This window comes from Ostrinia furnacalis, unplaced genomic scaffold, assembly GCF_004193835.3.
Source record: "Ostrinia furnacalis isolate ACB-3 unplaced genomic scaffold, ASM419383v2 OfSCF2912, whole genome shotgun sequence".
NCBI lineage: Eukaryota > Metazoa > Arthropoda > Insecta > Lepidoptera > Crambidae > Ostrinia > Ostrinia furnacalis.
The window spans coordinates 166,440-182,216 of NW_021133151.1; the positions used below are offsets into that span (position 1 = coordinate 166,440).

At 37.4% G+C, this 15,777-nt stretch overlaps 3 protein-coding genes across 3 annotated transcripts; all 3 read left to right on the plus strand.

Moving 5' to 3' along the window:
- The first annotated feature begins 2,920 nt into the window (after positions 1-2,920).
- Positions 2,921-4,459, plus strand: LOC114356772 (phytanoyl-CoA dioxygenase, peroxisomal-like). The gene is made up of 3 exons (XM_028310128.1): positions 2,921-3,151; positions 3,603-3,722; positions 4,327-4,459. The coding sequence occupies exons 1-3, from the start codon at positions 3,108-3,110 to the stop codon at positions 4,457-4,459; spliced, it is 297 nt and encodes a 98-aa protein (XP_028165929.1). The 5' UTR covers positions 2,921-3,107.
- Positions 4,460-7,900: 3,441 nt separating this feature from the next.
- RpL34 (ribosomal protein L34) lies at positions 7,901-9,402 on the plus strand. Its single transcript, XM_028310145.1, has 3 exons — positions 7,901-8,001; positions 8,138-8,209; positions 9,077-9,402. The coding sequence occupies exons 2-3, from the start codon at positions 8,145-8,147 to the stop codon at positions 9,369-9,371; spliced, it is 360 nt and encodes a 119-aa protein (XP_028165946.1). The 5' UTR covers positions 7,901-8,001; positions 8,138-8,144; the 3' UTR covers positions 9,372-9,402.
- A 3,640-nt stretch (positions 9,403-13,042) lies between these two features.
- On the plus strand, positions 13,043-15,320 carry LOC114356787 (serine/threonine-protein kinase RIO3). Its single transcript, XM_028310143.1, has 2 exons — positions 13,043-14,551; positions 14,643-15,320. The coding sequence occupies exons 1-2, from the start codon at positions 13,199-13,201 to the stop codon at positions 15,135-15,137; spliced, it is 1,848 nt and encodes a 615-aa protein (XP_028165944.1). The 5' UTR covers positions 13,043-13,198; the 3' UTR covers positions 15,138-15,320.
- Positions 15,321-15,777: the final 457 nt, after the last annotated feature.

Consider the following 15,777-nt stretch of genomic DNA (forward strand, 5'->3'; position numbering starts at 1 on the left):
AATACTAGAAAATTGCCTGAGCTAGTTCAGGGTCAAAATGTTATAATTAAGGATAATTTAAACAAGAAACCTAATTTGTATGGCCAAGTTGTTTGTCGTGATGTAAGACCTAATACATATGTTGTAAAAACCGAAAAAGGAAATGTAATTTACAGAAACAGGAGGTATTTAATACATAACAAGTCAGATGTACTTATGAACAATAAGGATAACTATTATAGATATGGAAACTCATTTGATGATACCTTTCCTGGTTCTATAAATGATAATATGGTCAATTCAAATGATGATTTAATGAAGCAGATAAATAATCAAGATGTAAGTCATGATCATGATACATCAGGCCTCAAGTTGCCAGAAAACAGTATTGAATTATCACCTAAGAATAGTTATACTGAAGTGTATAGATCTAGAGTTGGTAGAAGTATTAAGAAACCTAGATATTTAACAGATTATATTACTGATTAGTTTTTATTTAAGAAAGTTGTTTTTAACCCATTATAGACTGAGTTTTCTTAAAGTGTCAGATATTTGTTTTTTTGAAATATGTTCATAATTATGGTCTACACAATGCTATACAAGCATTAAAAAAATGATCCGACCTGTAATCTAGAAAAAAAATGCTGGTACCATATGGTACCGCTAGCCTCTTACCGTGTCAGTCGGTTAAAACATAACTTTATCATGGACTTTATAAAAATAGGGTTAATTATATATTTTATTATTATTATTATATGTATTAATATACAAGCAAATAACAGAAGTGATATTAAATGTAAAAAAAAACTGTATATTGGGTAAGGAATATTCATTTTTATCTTTGAATATTCAAAAATTTGGAATGGAGCTTGGCATTGCACGCTGCACTTAGTCCCACGTAACATTTCCTATACTCTAATATTGTTCGAAAGTTGCAATTATTTCGAGTTCGTTCTATAAATATCTGCTTCGTCTTGGGACCTTCATCGTCCTCCAAAACTGCCAATGTTTCGTGTAAGTTACATCTAAAATAAATAAAAACCCATGGTTTTGTAAAGTATAGGAAACTATTTTACTTTATCTTCCTGTATACCTTATATACCATTGAATATATATCATACTTCCCAATAAATACAGTAAAAACTAAAAATCATAAAATAATTAAAAAGACACGGTAAGCGGCTAGCGGTACCGTACGGTACCAGTAATTTTGACATACAATATTTCCCATTATTTTTACCTATCGACGTAATTTTACACCATTTCACAATAAGAGCACTTATGGAGAATACAAGATTGTAACAAAATCAGTATTTCACTATCACACAAAAAAAAATATGATCACTTACTTGAATGGCGCGTCAATTTTTAAGAGAAAATTTTGATGCGCTCACTTTAATCATTAATTACACACAACTGAAAAGAATAACTGTCAATTTTTATTCCTAGAAGCATAGACCATATCTATTGGCTACGACTTGCATCAATCAGGGCACTGCATCTTTTCACGTGTTAATGTATAGAGCCAAATTATAACACACAAAAAAGTGGTACCATATGGGACCGCTAGTCTATAATGGGTTAAGTTTCATTAAGAATAAAGGGGATGTGATGTATGTTATCTGTGGTCGACGATCATCTGTCATTCACTTAATAAAGATGTCGGAGTACAAAGTGTTTTAATTATTGAATTAATAAATAACTATATTATACTTAGTTACCACTAAAGAAGAAATTTGAAGAAATTCAAAGCCGAAGTTGAAGGGAAAAAAAAATAATTACTCAGTCGGCTTCAAAATGAAAATGTTTCCTCTCTCTCGCGCCGTCTCCGTGAATACAAACTGAAGACTTAGCTGTATGGCGAATGCCTTTGCCTTTTCCTGCAAGAGGAAAGAACGAAACCAAAAAAAAAAAAAGTTAACTGTCATCACTGTCACCTAATGTCATGTGTGAAAGTGATGTTAAAAACATGTAGAATAATTATTTTTGTATCGATAACGGGGACATTTACTAAAAAATATACACCGAAAAAAAAAATTTTTTAGATAGATTGGTGAGGTTGCGCCTCACCTCTTTTTGGTCAGGTGAAGCGGGGGGTGCGGGGAGTTTGATCCGACCAATCCGAGCGTCATTGTTGACATTGACAGCGTTGCAATTGGATAGTTGTCCCGTTGTCCGTGAGTGCGCGCGCACTCTACAATGATGGCCCCGCACCCCGCGCATCTCTCGACCGGAGAGTGGTGGGGCGCGTCTTCGTGGATGAAACGATCTATATCTACATGAAAAATGTACCATTTGTAGCAACTTAAGTAGGTATTTATTTGAGGTACTATATTAGAGTCGAGTCCTATCGTTACTTATCTGTGTGTGGTTACTGAAACGTCAAGTGGCAAAAATCGGATCTAATATCTTAGCATGGATAGTAGCGTCCTTCTGTAAATATCATAATAATGATTAATGGGACACTTCAGTGTTGTCCAACATGGCAAAAACCGGAACTGTTCACCCAGTATGATATCGCCCAGATTGTCAATGAGTTAAAGTATTACCAAATATAAACCTACCCACGTCCCAAACCCACCCACATAAATGTTACTTCAAAATAATGTTAAAGTTGTGAAAGAAAAACACTATTAAGCAATAGCATTATTATTATCTGTGCAATTATAAAGATCCATAATGAAGGTACCTACTTAATAAAACATTATCTTACTAGTTGTGGAGATTCTAATTTATTTTAGTTTAATGAGGGCTATCGTTTTAGCGCTCACCAGTTAGCGCCACTGTAGAGTAAGGTCCTGTCAATCGCCAGGGGTGCCAACTGTTAAGAATAAAAACGATAGCCCTCATCAAAAACTAATACTATCGATGTCTATAAGCACAAGTAATGAATGTCACATCCCTAATTGTTGTTATCGTGGTCACGTGATGTAGAGTTCTCGTTCTTGTTTGTTGAACTTTGTTGTGAAGATTAAAATTTAATTTATAGTCCGTTTTTGTATTTGGTGGGTGCTGGTGATCAATGATCATTAATGAGTGCTTTGTGAATTATGAACTGAAACTTAATTTACATAGTTTAAAAAAGTTTACCTTATCAATAACAAACTGTAACACTTGCTAATTTCAATATGAGTTCTCGAAAATTTGGTGACTTAAAAGTTACACCGAAAAAGTAAGTAAACACAGAATTTTCGTAAAATTATTATTAATGAATAGACATTAATTTGAAGATGTTAATTTACTGCATTCATGAAAAACTTATTAACATACTTAACTATTTTTTTATTTTTATGTTTAAAAGTCAAGCGTCTCATTTCTAATCTATTAAACCTAAATATTGGCATACTTAATAGACAATAGAAATTAACTGTTGGCATACATAAACTACTTGTTGTCTTGTTTGAATACTTTTATGGTATTTTAAAGAAAATGTAACTTTTTATTTCATAATTTCAGCCACAGGACGTCCACTGCTGAACATAGACCTCCCCCAATGATTTCCACATCGCCCGGTTGGTAGCGGCCTGCATCCAGCGCCTTCCTGCTACCTTTATGAGGTCGTCGGTCCAAGCGTGACGAATATTGGCAACTCTCTAATGTTAAACTTATTTTATTATTTTCAGAGTATTCGCAGAGTTACCGGAGACCTATGAAGTGTCTAAAGAACAGTTGAAGTTTTACGACGACAATGGCTACTTAGTGATAAAGCAGCTTATTGATTTTGGATCGTTATACAGCTATAAGTAAGTACCTATACATATTTAAGAAATACAAAAGAAGTCTTATCTAAATCATTCAGATATTAGAATAATAATCTGTATTATCGTAAATAATTATTTATTTCTATGATAACAACATCATTTTGTATACAATTTTTTTAACTTATTCCTGTAGTCCCAGCAGCAATATAGAGAACTACAATAATTTTGTTAATTTGTATACAATGGCTTTGTTTTAATTTCAATCAATCCTTGTTAATTTTATGTTTGTTAAAAGTTTAATGTTAATTTATCTTACTAATGCTAATTAAAAAAAACTTATTTTCATTTTTCTCTGTACTACTTTAGAATATATTCCCGCTAAATATCCAAAACAATTACAATTGAAAATGAAAATGTTTTCTTTTATAAATAAAGTTCATTTACAAAGTATTTTGGTAACCATCCTTTTAAGTATAAGAATACCTGTAGTAGGAGGTTACTACCACTCTTCCAAAAGTATTAACGTACATCCTTAATTTGTGTGTTTGTGGTGTATTGAGTGAATTAGTTGTTGTGTTGTGAGTGGAGTGCTATGTGTATTATTTACTTAATAATTGTCATTTTATTGCCGTTAAATATTTTTCAGAAAGCAATTCAGTTTGATTTGCAACGGAGTGATACCCCGTGGGAATGTGACGATCGTGAAGGAAGCCAACCTGGTCAAAGAGGCGAAGAAGGCTGAGGATTATGTTAATAAGGTGAGCAAGATTGACCTGTAACGCCCCTGGGTCTGCGGGTGTCTATGGGCGACGGTAATCACTTACCATCATTTTTTCAGGAGAGACAAAAAACCATCTCCTCCATATTTTTATGATGTTTTCATTGAACGCGATAGACGGCATTACAATCATCCAATTCAAATATAGGTGAGCTCGAAATGTGCGTTGAGAGGTTTTCTAACTTATAAAAATTGGACTTACGAGGTTTTCACTCGTCAACGACGATTATACTCTTTCGCATTATCGTCTATTTTTGACTTGACTTAGCTGGAATCCACGAGGCCCTGGATTGAAGCCCAAAAAGCCTTAATAATATTGTAGATACAGCCCTGAGATGTATTCACTATTCAACAATGTTGACGTTAACAAAATGCACACGAATATTTAAGTGACTTGCTTACGTTTACGTGCGCATGAATTTTTTTACATTAGGTACATAATAGGTATGAACTTCTATCGTTCCTTCGTTTCAGCCGAATGACGTCCACTGCTGGACAAAGGCCTCCCCAAGGATTTCTACAAAGACTAGGCAGCTCCCGCGACCTTCAGCAGATATTCGGTCCACTTAGGGAGGCCTGCCCACGCTACGTCTTCCGGCTCGTGGTCGCCACTCGAGAACTTTTCTGCCCCATCGGCCATCGGCTCTTCGAGCTATGTACCCCGCCCACTGCCACTTGATTTTAGCAATTCTGCGAGCTATGTCAGTTCAGTTCTCCTACGGATCTCCTCATTTCTGATTCGATCACACAGGGAAACTCCGAGCATAGCAGTGTAATGAGGGCTATCGTTTTTATACTTAACAGTTGGCACCCCTGGCGATTGACAGGACCTTACTCTACAGTGGCGCCATCTTGATGAGTGCAAATGCGATAGTCCTCCTACCACTTTAGCGCTCACCAGTCGGCGCCACTGTCTTCGTTACTAGCAAGTGACAGGACCTTACTCTACAGTGGCGCCAACTGGTGAGCGCTAAAACGATAGCCCTCATTACTTAGCAATATCCGATTTAAGTAATATTTATCTTTCTTTATAATGTTATGGCGACAGACTTAGGCAAGACAGTTAGACTTAGAACAAGACCTACGAACCAAACCGAAAAAAAAATCCCTACTGGGAATCAAACTCTGGACCTCTTAATCCGAGACAGGTGGTCTTACTACACACCACAGAACGAATTCATCATCTCAGCCATAGGACGTCCACTGCTAAACAGACCTCCCCCAATGACTTCCATATTGACCGGTTGGTAGCGGCCTGCATCCAGCGCCTTCCTGCTACCTTTATGATGTCGTAGGTCCACCTTGTGGATGGACGTCCCACGCTGCCGAAAACGCAGTTTTCTGATACGTGGCCTCCACTCCAGAACCTTGCTGCCCCATCGGCCGTCAGTTCTGCGTACTGTGCCTATTGCCACTTCAGCTTGCTAATCCGTCGGGCCACGTCATTATCATTTACTAGCTGACCCGGCGAACTTCGTACCGCCTTAGCGTAGAGATTTTCTTAATATTTTTTTCCGTAAGAACCATCCTTGGACTTCCACAAACATTTAAAAAAAAGAATTATCGAAATCGGTTCAGCCGTTCACACGTGATGCCGTGACAACGCGAAACGGGTTTCATTTTTATATATATAGATTTATTACTAGCGGCCGCCCGCGACTTCGTACGCGTGGATCCCGTTTTACCCACTTCATCTATCTTACGCGGTTTAGATTTTTTCATACAAATGTTTTTTCCCGTTCCCGTGGGAATTTTGCAATATCCTGTTGTAACTAAGCTTTAAGTTTACTAAGGTACCTGCATGCCAAATTTCAAGCGTCTGACTTAAGGCCGGGTAGCAGTGAAAATAGCGAAAATGAGGTTTTCATTTTTCATTTTTGAGGTACTAAACAGTAAAATTAAAGGCTAAGATTTTATTTGGGCTTAGTTGAGGATATTTTCTAGGGCTATTAACGGATGGAAACACGATTTGATGAAGTTGACTCGATAGAATAAATTCCCAAAGTTACCTCTATTCGTTTTCTAATAATGGTTTTATTTTTAAAATAAGCGATTTGAGATTCTGAATCTTTTACTAAACTAAAGTTCAGAAATAACTTGAGTGCTTTTAACGGATGAAATTTTTATATTGGCTCTTATTTAGTTACTATGTTAAAAAATGTGGAAAAAATCGCCCATGACGGCTTGGACAATCTCAATCAGTCGCGCGGTGGCGCTTACGGAGGACGGACGCGTGTCAGTTTTTTGGTCGTGACAGTTCGCGATTTGTCAATATTTTTGACAATGATGACTTTGATGAGTCACAGTATAATAACATCAGTGTTACTGGAGAAAGCTAAAATTTTTGATAATTAAGAATTATGAATGTTGTCTACCTATTGAAATTTAAATCGTTGGCATCCTTTTAAACTAAGACCCTACTCATGATACAAAGTACATTCCTCAAATATGAGACAAAACCAATGAGTTAAAATTACATTTTTATAGTACCTACATAATATAATCGTCTTACACACTTTAGAAGAGCACAATGACACAAATAAATAATAAAAATTAGGTCAAATATNTCAAGATGTAAGTCATGATCATGATACATCAGGCCTCAAGTTGCCAGAAAACAGTATTGAATTATCACCTAAGAATAGTTATACTGAAGTGTATAGATCTAGAGTTGGTAGAAGTATTAAGAAACCTAGATATTTAACAGATTATATTACTGATTAGTTTTTATTTAAGAAAGTTGTTTACTTTAAGTTTCATTAAGAATAAAGGGGATGTGATGTATGTTATCTGTGGTCGACGATCATCTGTCATTCACACAATAAAGATGTCGGAGTACAAAGTGTTTTAATTATTGAATTATTAAATAACTATATTATTAATTAGCTGCGGTCCTGTGAGTGAGCACGCGCCGCACAGCCCCCCTAGACAAAACGCACTTTTTGATCGAATCGAAAATCGAATCCGTCAAAACTCCATACAAAAAAGGGGCTTTTCGACCACTTTTCGACTGGTTTGCGATTATAATTTGCACTTTGTCTAGACCCACAGTACTATCTACTATAACGAATGAATCGTCGCGTCAAGACAGGTAAATAGATTTATCATTCGGTTGTCGATTATTATTCGATTATTTTTTTTCGTAAAATCGCCCATCGCGGCATCGCTAAATTGACCTGCGATAGCAGTTTCACGCAATAATTCATAAAAAGCTGAACTAACGAAGACATACTCTATGAACGAAGATAACCGATTTGCTTCTGATAAAAACCAGATAAATATTTCTAAATAACTCAGATGTTTATAGAATAATTGAAATATATGCTTTAGTATGAAGTCAAGTCAAACTCATTTAGATGGAGAGAGAGACGAATGTTTAAAATTTTGCATATTTTTTTGTGATAACAGTCGTCTAAGGTGCCCTCTTTTATCAAATATTGGCATTAGAGTATTTCACAGACGTTAAAATAGTGGATAATAAAAACATTGGTGTTGCCATAATCGCAGATTGTTATTCTTTCCTGTCAACCAGCTGTCAAAAAGGTTGGCGAAATATGTGTTTTGTGAATTTTTATCAAAAATCCTATTTAATCCAAGTGTTGAAGACAAAAGAATAGATTTATTTTAAGTGAAACGACGTGTGTTATACCTATTATTTATAATTTGTCTCATATTTCAGCTCCAAAATGGTACAGCGACTTACATTCAGACGACGATTGTCGTACAATACCAAGTCTAACCAGAGGAGAATGTGAGTATTTTGAATTACATTAACTTACTTTAAGTTTAAGTGAAAATCTTTACGTCATGTAGAAGTGTATTCTAATTTATTTTCACTCTTTAGTGAACATCGAAGTCAGATACACATAACCTCAAAGTATCGGCATTCTCATCTCATAAATCTCCGTGTATGCCAAAAGTTCTCCACTAATAATGATATGCGTCAAAGCATATTCATCTTATTGCAACACACTGTTCGTGTGCAACAGTTTGTCTAAAACTTAAACTATTACAGTGTTGTATTTGAGACTTGAGTTGCTGTTGATGCTAGTCAATTTAATAATCTACACATCTTCAGAAATAACGTGGAGGCATTTCATTATACTAACTAAATCTGATGTGTAGAACTTAATAAAATTGTTACTGTAAATACTTCAGTCACTTTAGTATGAAGGGATGTGGTAACTTATTGTATTTACATTATTTTCATCGAGACATGTGTAACATTTACTAAAAAAGTTACCTATGTTGTTAGTGTAATAAAATATGTAATCATGTTTGTGTATCTTGAAACAAATGTTATCAGGTTTACCCAGTAAAATATTGTGAGATGCCAATAGATGTTTCAGAAATTATTTGTAATTTCTATAACTTTTCATGTGCATACACACTATGGCATGTTAGGTAGTTCTTTTTAGTTCAACTTAGCAACAAAAATAATAAAAATATATTCTTACTTATTGGAATGTGCTGTACATATTTCAATGTTACAAAAGTTAGTGCCGCTTTGTTGAATTAATTTCATTATAATATATCTCATTATGTTACAAACAACTACTATTTTGAGGGACAGAAATAAAAACTACATTTCTAACCTAATAAATTATTTTGTCTTTAGAGTCCGAACTCCTGGTGGCCGTCTGGTCTATCAATATGTCAAGAAGCCCAAGAAGATCCCGAGATGTGGTCAGTGCAAAAGCAAACTGCGCGGTATTGAGCCTGCCAGGCCTGCAGAACGTTCCCGCCTGTGCTACCGTAAGAAGACTGTCAAGCGTGTATACGGAGGAGTCCTCTGCCACAAGTGTGTCAAGCAGCGCATTGTCAGAGCTTTCCTTATTGAGGAACAGAAGATTGTCAAGGTCCTCAAGGCACAGCAAGCCAGTGTCAAGACCGGCAAGAAGTCAGCAAAGTAAATGCTAGGGTTAATAAATAAGTAAAAACAAATTTCCTTGTTTTATTTTAAAACTGATATTACATTGTACCTGTCATTTACTGGTTTACTGGGAGGGAAAGCTTTGATATTCAGTTTGCATTTTTTACATTACGTAAGTGCTTTCTATAGAAAAATAATATAGTATCTGAAAATCTTAGATTTTTGCTAGTTATGTCTTCGAAACTTAAATTATGCTAGTTGACTACAGAAACTGGGCCCCAGGTTCGATTATTACTACGTTAGAGAGTATTTAAGTGCTCAGTGGGAGCAGATTTTTTTGTTCGGTTTGGTAAATGATAGGTTTTGTTCTAAGTCCACCGATAGCTACCATCTTTCCTCTGTAGTTGAGGATTCCGGCCTGCAGACCAAGAGCTTCCTCGATGTGGATAAAAAATGTAAATACCGTTATTTCATATCAAATAACGTTATCAGGCTGTAACAATGATTTCCTTCGACTGTCCACTTGTGTAAAAAAAATCCTATAACTTCCGTTTCGCACAGTGTTTTTTTTTTTTTTTTTTTTTTTTTTTTTTTTTTTTTTTTTTTTTTTTTTTTTTTTTTTAGTTTTATTCTGGTACCTCTGACGTGGTAATCAGAGCCTTTGTTATGACTAATTTCAATTTTATTCATTGGTTTTTAGAAGATAGAGAAGTTAAGGTAATTTATTTTCATTAATTGTACTGTTATTTGAATTTCTTTAAGTTTAATGCTATTTTTCTGTTTTTGTATATTACTGTTTTTCGTATTTGTAACTTTATTTGTTTATTTGTTATTAATCTATTTTTCTTTTCAGGTTTTGATCGAGAATGGAGATTTCTAGAATTTTGCCAAATATATATTGCTATTTTTTGAACTAATCTTGCTACGTTATACTTGACGTGGTTATATTCAATATACCCAGTAAGTATTATTTTAATACATTGAATTTTGAATACTGACAAGGATACTACAAAACACATCCGATAGAACGCATGGGAGCGTTTAGCGACATCGCATTCATCTGCCATATTCTTCCTCGTGTGATACAGAAGCCGTGTCATCATACCAAGATGTGTGAGAGTGAATGACAGGTAGCAGGATTCATCATGCCCACCGTGATCCCCTCCCACATTTTCTCCCATCCGATGATTGCCATATTTTACCCGACTCTGTGTCCCACTTCCAATATGGGAATTCCCGTCGCTCCCACGCCCGTGATTAGCCCTACGATTCCCGACCCGTGTTTCTATATTTTCACTAAAATATATTTTCTTTTTCAGGTGCAGCTTGGTGACCCTCGGCATCCCAACCGGAGCAGCGTCCCGAACTTCTGATTTCCCGATGACAAGCAGTTTCTTCAGCCTCGCAGATCCAGACGACGACAGCAGTAAGTTTTTACCAACATTTTTAATATTTTTAATTTTGTGTACCAATGCTAGCTCGAGTTTGCCATGAAACCGATACCAGATTGTCCTATAATAATTTCTGAATTTTTTATCTTTACTTTTGTTTCCAGTCAATAAATTTTTAATATGCAAAATTTTGCCGCCGCCGTCAAGACCAACTTGGCCTTCCAAAACTCTCTCTCTCATCGGGTCCAGGGCATGAGTCGAGAACACCATCCAGTCGCAACCACCGAAGATCGGAGCCACACCTTCACCTATTGCGCACGAGCCGGGTTCGTTAGGAACTCTGGCGAGATCGTCGTTGCTTCCCACAAGGACCACCTTAGCAGTACGCAACAGACGATCTGGCCAATGCGTCCCATCGTCTGCGTACTGGACACGTGTTACTGAAGGCATTGTGGTCGATTTTGTCATACTTGGCGGATGAGCAATTTTTGCAGGAGGCGTTGACACCAGCCAGAAAGTCCGCACACTCGGTCTTGAGATGCGGGCCCCCGCAGTGGCTGCACAGGTCAACTGTCTCAGTGCAGAAGCGTTTTCCATGGCCGTAGCCAAGGCACCTCGTACACTGGACCAACGGGGACTGATCTTCGACCCTGACCTGCTGCAAGTCCACATGCAGGGAACCGCAATCAATAGCCCTCCGCCAAACGGCGGGTGAAGTAGCGACCACGACATGGTTAGTGTGCGGATTCCTGGCGCGCTTCTTGAATTTAATCTGCAGACGGTCCTCCCCGTCGCCGAGGTCGCGAAACAAGTCCTTGTTTTGGCTCCTGATTGCCTTAAGGATGTCCTCGTCGCTGTTGAGCAACAGAACATCCTTAAGGAGCAGGAGCGGGTCCTTGTTCTTCACCTCCTCGACGACGAGCCGATCGCCTGCACTCTCTATCCTGGCCTTCACTTTTGCTCTCTCCTCCTTGGATCCGCAGCTCATAATAATCTTTTGGTCTTTAGCCTTCCGGATCCGCTCGACCTTGACCCATCCTTCCTTCGCATTTACTGCCTTCCTCACNAAAAATTGAGACAACCGCCTAGCTTGACGTTTCCCGCGCTTTTTCGCACAGTGTTGCCAACTCGGATTTTTAAAAAGTCGTAGGACAGATTAGAAAATTACGTAGAAATGGTACAATTTCCATATAGAAAATACGTAGATCTACGTACTTTTTTTTCTGAATGAAATCACAAAATATAACAGAAGGTAAACTCATGTATGTACTTCGCTTCGCGAGCCTGCGCTTGGCCGTCGCGCTAGGGTTGTCTTGTCATGTGTTGCGTTTATTTCGTTATGATAGAAAAATGTAACTCTTAATACTATGGAAGAAAAATCATACCTATCCACATATATTTATATTATTATGTAGTTATGTTTAGTACGTTATTATTATAGTAATAGTTTGCAAACAAATACACGAGACGGAAGTAGTATCACGTAGTATGTAGTTGGGTAGTTGATACTATTTTCCAATAATTCCTAAAAACTCTTTAAAATACTTCGATATTCCTAATAATTGTATTGGATTTCAATTTGTCAACATTAAACGAACTATTGAAATACAAATAAATACCTTACTTAGCTACCTCCCGGAATCAACTAATTGTTTAAAAAACGAAAAACTCAACAAATGTTATAATACCCCTTTTTTGTTGTTCACTCATTTTCGCACAAACAAAATAATTTCACAAACGCGTGAGCAGCGTCACTCAAGCGAACGCAGTCGCGCCTCGCATTCGTCCAAGACAGTCTTAATAACGCGTACGTGAGCGGTGTCTATGTGTGCGTGGCTCGAGCGCGCTTAGTATGGAGTTTACCTTCTGTTATATTTTGTGATGAAATGAAGAGAGTATAGGGGTAGGTAAAAGTAGCAAAACGACAATAATATATTACCCTAAAAGTAGTAAAGTACACTTTTATTGTGTATAATTTTCAGAAATATTTTCTGAAAGGCGCTCACAGCATTTTTTCAATGGGGAAATGATGTGACATGAGTCATCTGCTTTGGCGCGATGTGTTGAGTGGCGAGGTGAGTGGTGTGTGTTAGTATGAAACGGAACGTTTATTAACTTTTTCGCGAAAGTAAAGGAAATTATGCCCATTCAGCCTATTTTGCAAATTTGATAGAAAATAGGTACGTAGATTCTGGGACTGAAGTTCGTAGGTTTGCAAGAAAGGCTTAAAATACGTAGATCTACGTAAAAATACGTAGAGTTGGCAACCCTGGTTTCGCATCACATTATTTTCTTTAAAAAAAAAAAAAATCACATTATTTTCTTTTGTCTGTCATTCTTGTCATTGACATTTCCGTGTAGGGTGCAGGGAAAATTGTGAATTAAAATTAGGATTATTCCACTAAGATTGTTTATTTAATAAAGAAAATTTCTGTGATATATTTAGACTTAGCCTTAAAATAAAAAATCTCAAATAATGTCGAATCCATGGAAGAAAGTTTCAGCACCAACAGACGTGCAAAACCTCTCGGACATAATGTCTGAACAATACGCTAAAGGACTGCAGATCAAGGAGGAAATCAAGTTCGCGGAGCAAATCGGTGATGTATTTCAACATGAGTCTCCAGATAAGCCTGAAACCACTGACATATCGCCTGAGATATTGAAGCAAATAGAGGATTCGAATGTGAAAGAGTATTGCGATTCTGACGCTATTATTGCGAAAGTTTTGCAATGCCAGTTCGATAAGGAGTACGATGAAGAAATCAAGAGGATAGAGAAGAAAAAGAACGGGGAGGCGAAAGTGTCAGTGTCCTACGACAACTACCGCACTGTCCCTGAACATCTGGTGTACGACTCGGAGTCGGATGGTGACGACCTTGAGCAGAACGGCAAGAAAGACTGGGACCGCTTTGAGACCAATGAAAAAGAATTCGCGAGCCTTCCCAAGCGCGGCTTTATTATGAAGGACGGAGAGATGGTTACGAAACACGACAGTGTGATCAACGGCAGGAGGAACGCTTGCCGCGTTATGGAGTTTCCGCCCGAGGTGTGCACCGGCGACGGAGCCGGGTTTGACATGAAACTGTCCAACCCTGTGTTCAATCACCTAAAAGAACAGACACGGAATCACCAGGCTCGCAAGAACAAAATGTTAGACAGGAAGGACAGTCATGCCACTGCTGAAATGGGTCTCGATGAACCCACAAAGCTCATTTTATACAAACTGGTCAATAATGGAATGTTGGAGAACATCAATGGTGCAATCTCTTCCGGGAAGGAGTCAGTGGTATTCCACGCTAATGGGGACACTTCATATCCTGACCTGGTGATCCCTAAAGAGTGTGCAATCAAAGTTTTCAAAACTACATTGAATGAGTTCAAAACTCGGGACAAATATATTGAAGCCGACTACAGATTCAAGGATCGCTTTTCCAAGCAGAATCCCAGGAAGGTGGTGCACATGTGGGCCGAGAAGGAGATGCACAACATGATGCGGCTGCAGAAGATTGGCTTGAACTGCCCTGAAATGGTTGTTTTGAAGAAACATATTCTGGTCATGTCCTTTATTGGTAAGGATAATAAGCCAGCTCCAAAGCTGAAGGAAGTGATATTGAAGCCTGAGAAATGGCAGAGTGTGTACAATGAGGTTGTGGATGCAATGCACAAGATGTACAATGTCGGGCAAATGATTCACGCTGACCTGTCCGAGTACAACATTCTGTGGTGGGACAACAAATGTTGGTTCATAGATGTCTCCCAGTCAGTTCAACCGGACCATCCCAATGGTCTTAAGTTTTTACTGAGAGATTGCCGCAACATTAGCAATGTGAGTATGACTCATCATTAGTATGTGTTGCACAATATTTACTTGACATTGTTGGTTGATTATGTAATAATGTTTGTTTTTATTGTTACAGTTCTTTGAAAAGAAAGGTGTAAGCCATGTGAAATCAGGTGAAGACCTGTTTAAGTCCATCACTGGGTTTGAGGAGGTGGATGTGAATATGCTTGAGGGGGTGCATACCGTCTACAACTCCCTGTCAACTCGGTTTGAGATAGCTCTGGATGACAACAGGAATACCAGCTATCCATTTGAGTACTGCTGGCAAAAGACCAACGAGGGCAAAGTTAAGAGTGACAAGAGTGGTGACGACACTGAGGAAGATGAGTTCGAAGAAATGTGGACCCACTCTCTAAAAGATAAAATTGTTGACACAGCAACCAACTTTGCTAATGAAGTTAAGATTGACGACAGCAAATCTGTAAAGATTGTCGAAAACAAACCGGTTATGGTAGTTGATGAGCAGCCAGTGACAGTTATTGATGACAAGACCAATTTTGGGAAAGAACTGGCTGTCAATATCCCTGAAGATGGGTGTACAAGTAGTAAGAGTATTGACAAGAAGTCTTAATGTGATAGAAAATCAAAGGTTTTTATTGGAAAAAAAAATACAAATTGTATTTACATTTTAATGCAAAATGTACATGACGAAAATGTAAAAAATATTCTTGTAACAGTAACACATCTAGGCGTTGAATTATGTAATGAAAATGTGTTCATGTTTTACTGAAATGAATAAATTTTGTAAATCTTGTTTATGTCTATCTTTAATATGAAATATTTTACTGGAATGGTTTTGGACAAAATAATACACAAGTTCAACTTAATTACATAAAATATTTACACAAATTATACATAACTTATAATAATACCTACATTGCAGTTTTTAAAAGTAGCACAATGGCAGACAAGGCGCAAATTAATCACTTTCAGCACTACACTACACCACCCACTATCTTATAAACAATCAACAACTTTGGCTAAAAAATATTGAGTCTCAAATTAATCCTGGATGAATGAGGCACACTCAATAGCATGACAAGTGTAAGAGAAGCATTTCATCCTTTCAATCCATTCCTTGAATCGTCAATCCAACGTCTTGGCAGCGGTGGTAGCCGAAGATGGCCTACGATGATCTTCGCGGCAAACCCCCTCGCACATTGAGGGTACTCTTGAGCACGCCGCAAACATATTATAGTGAATGGCGGTAG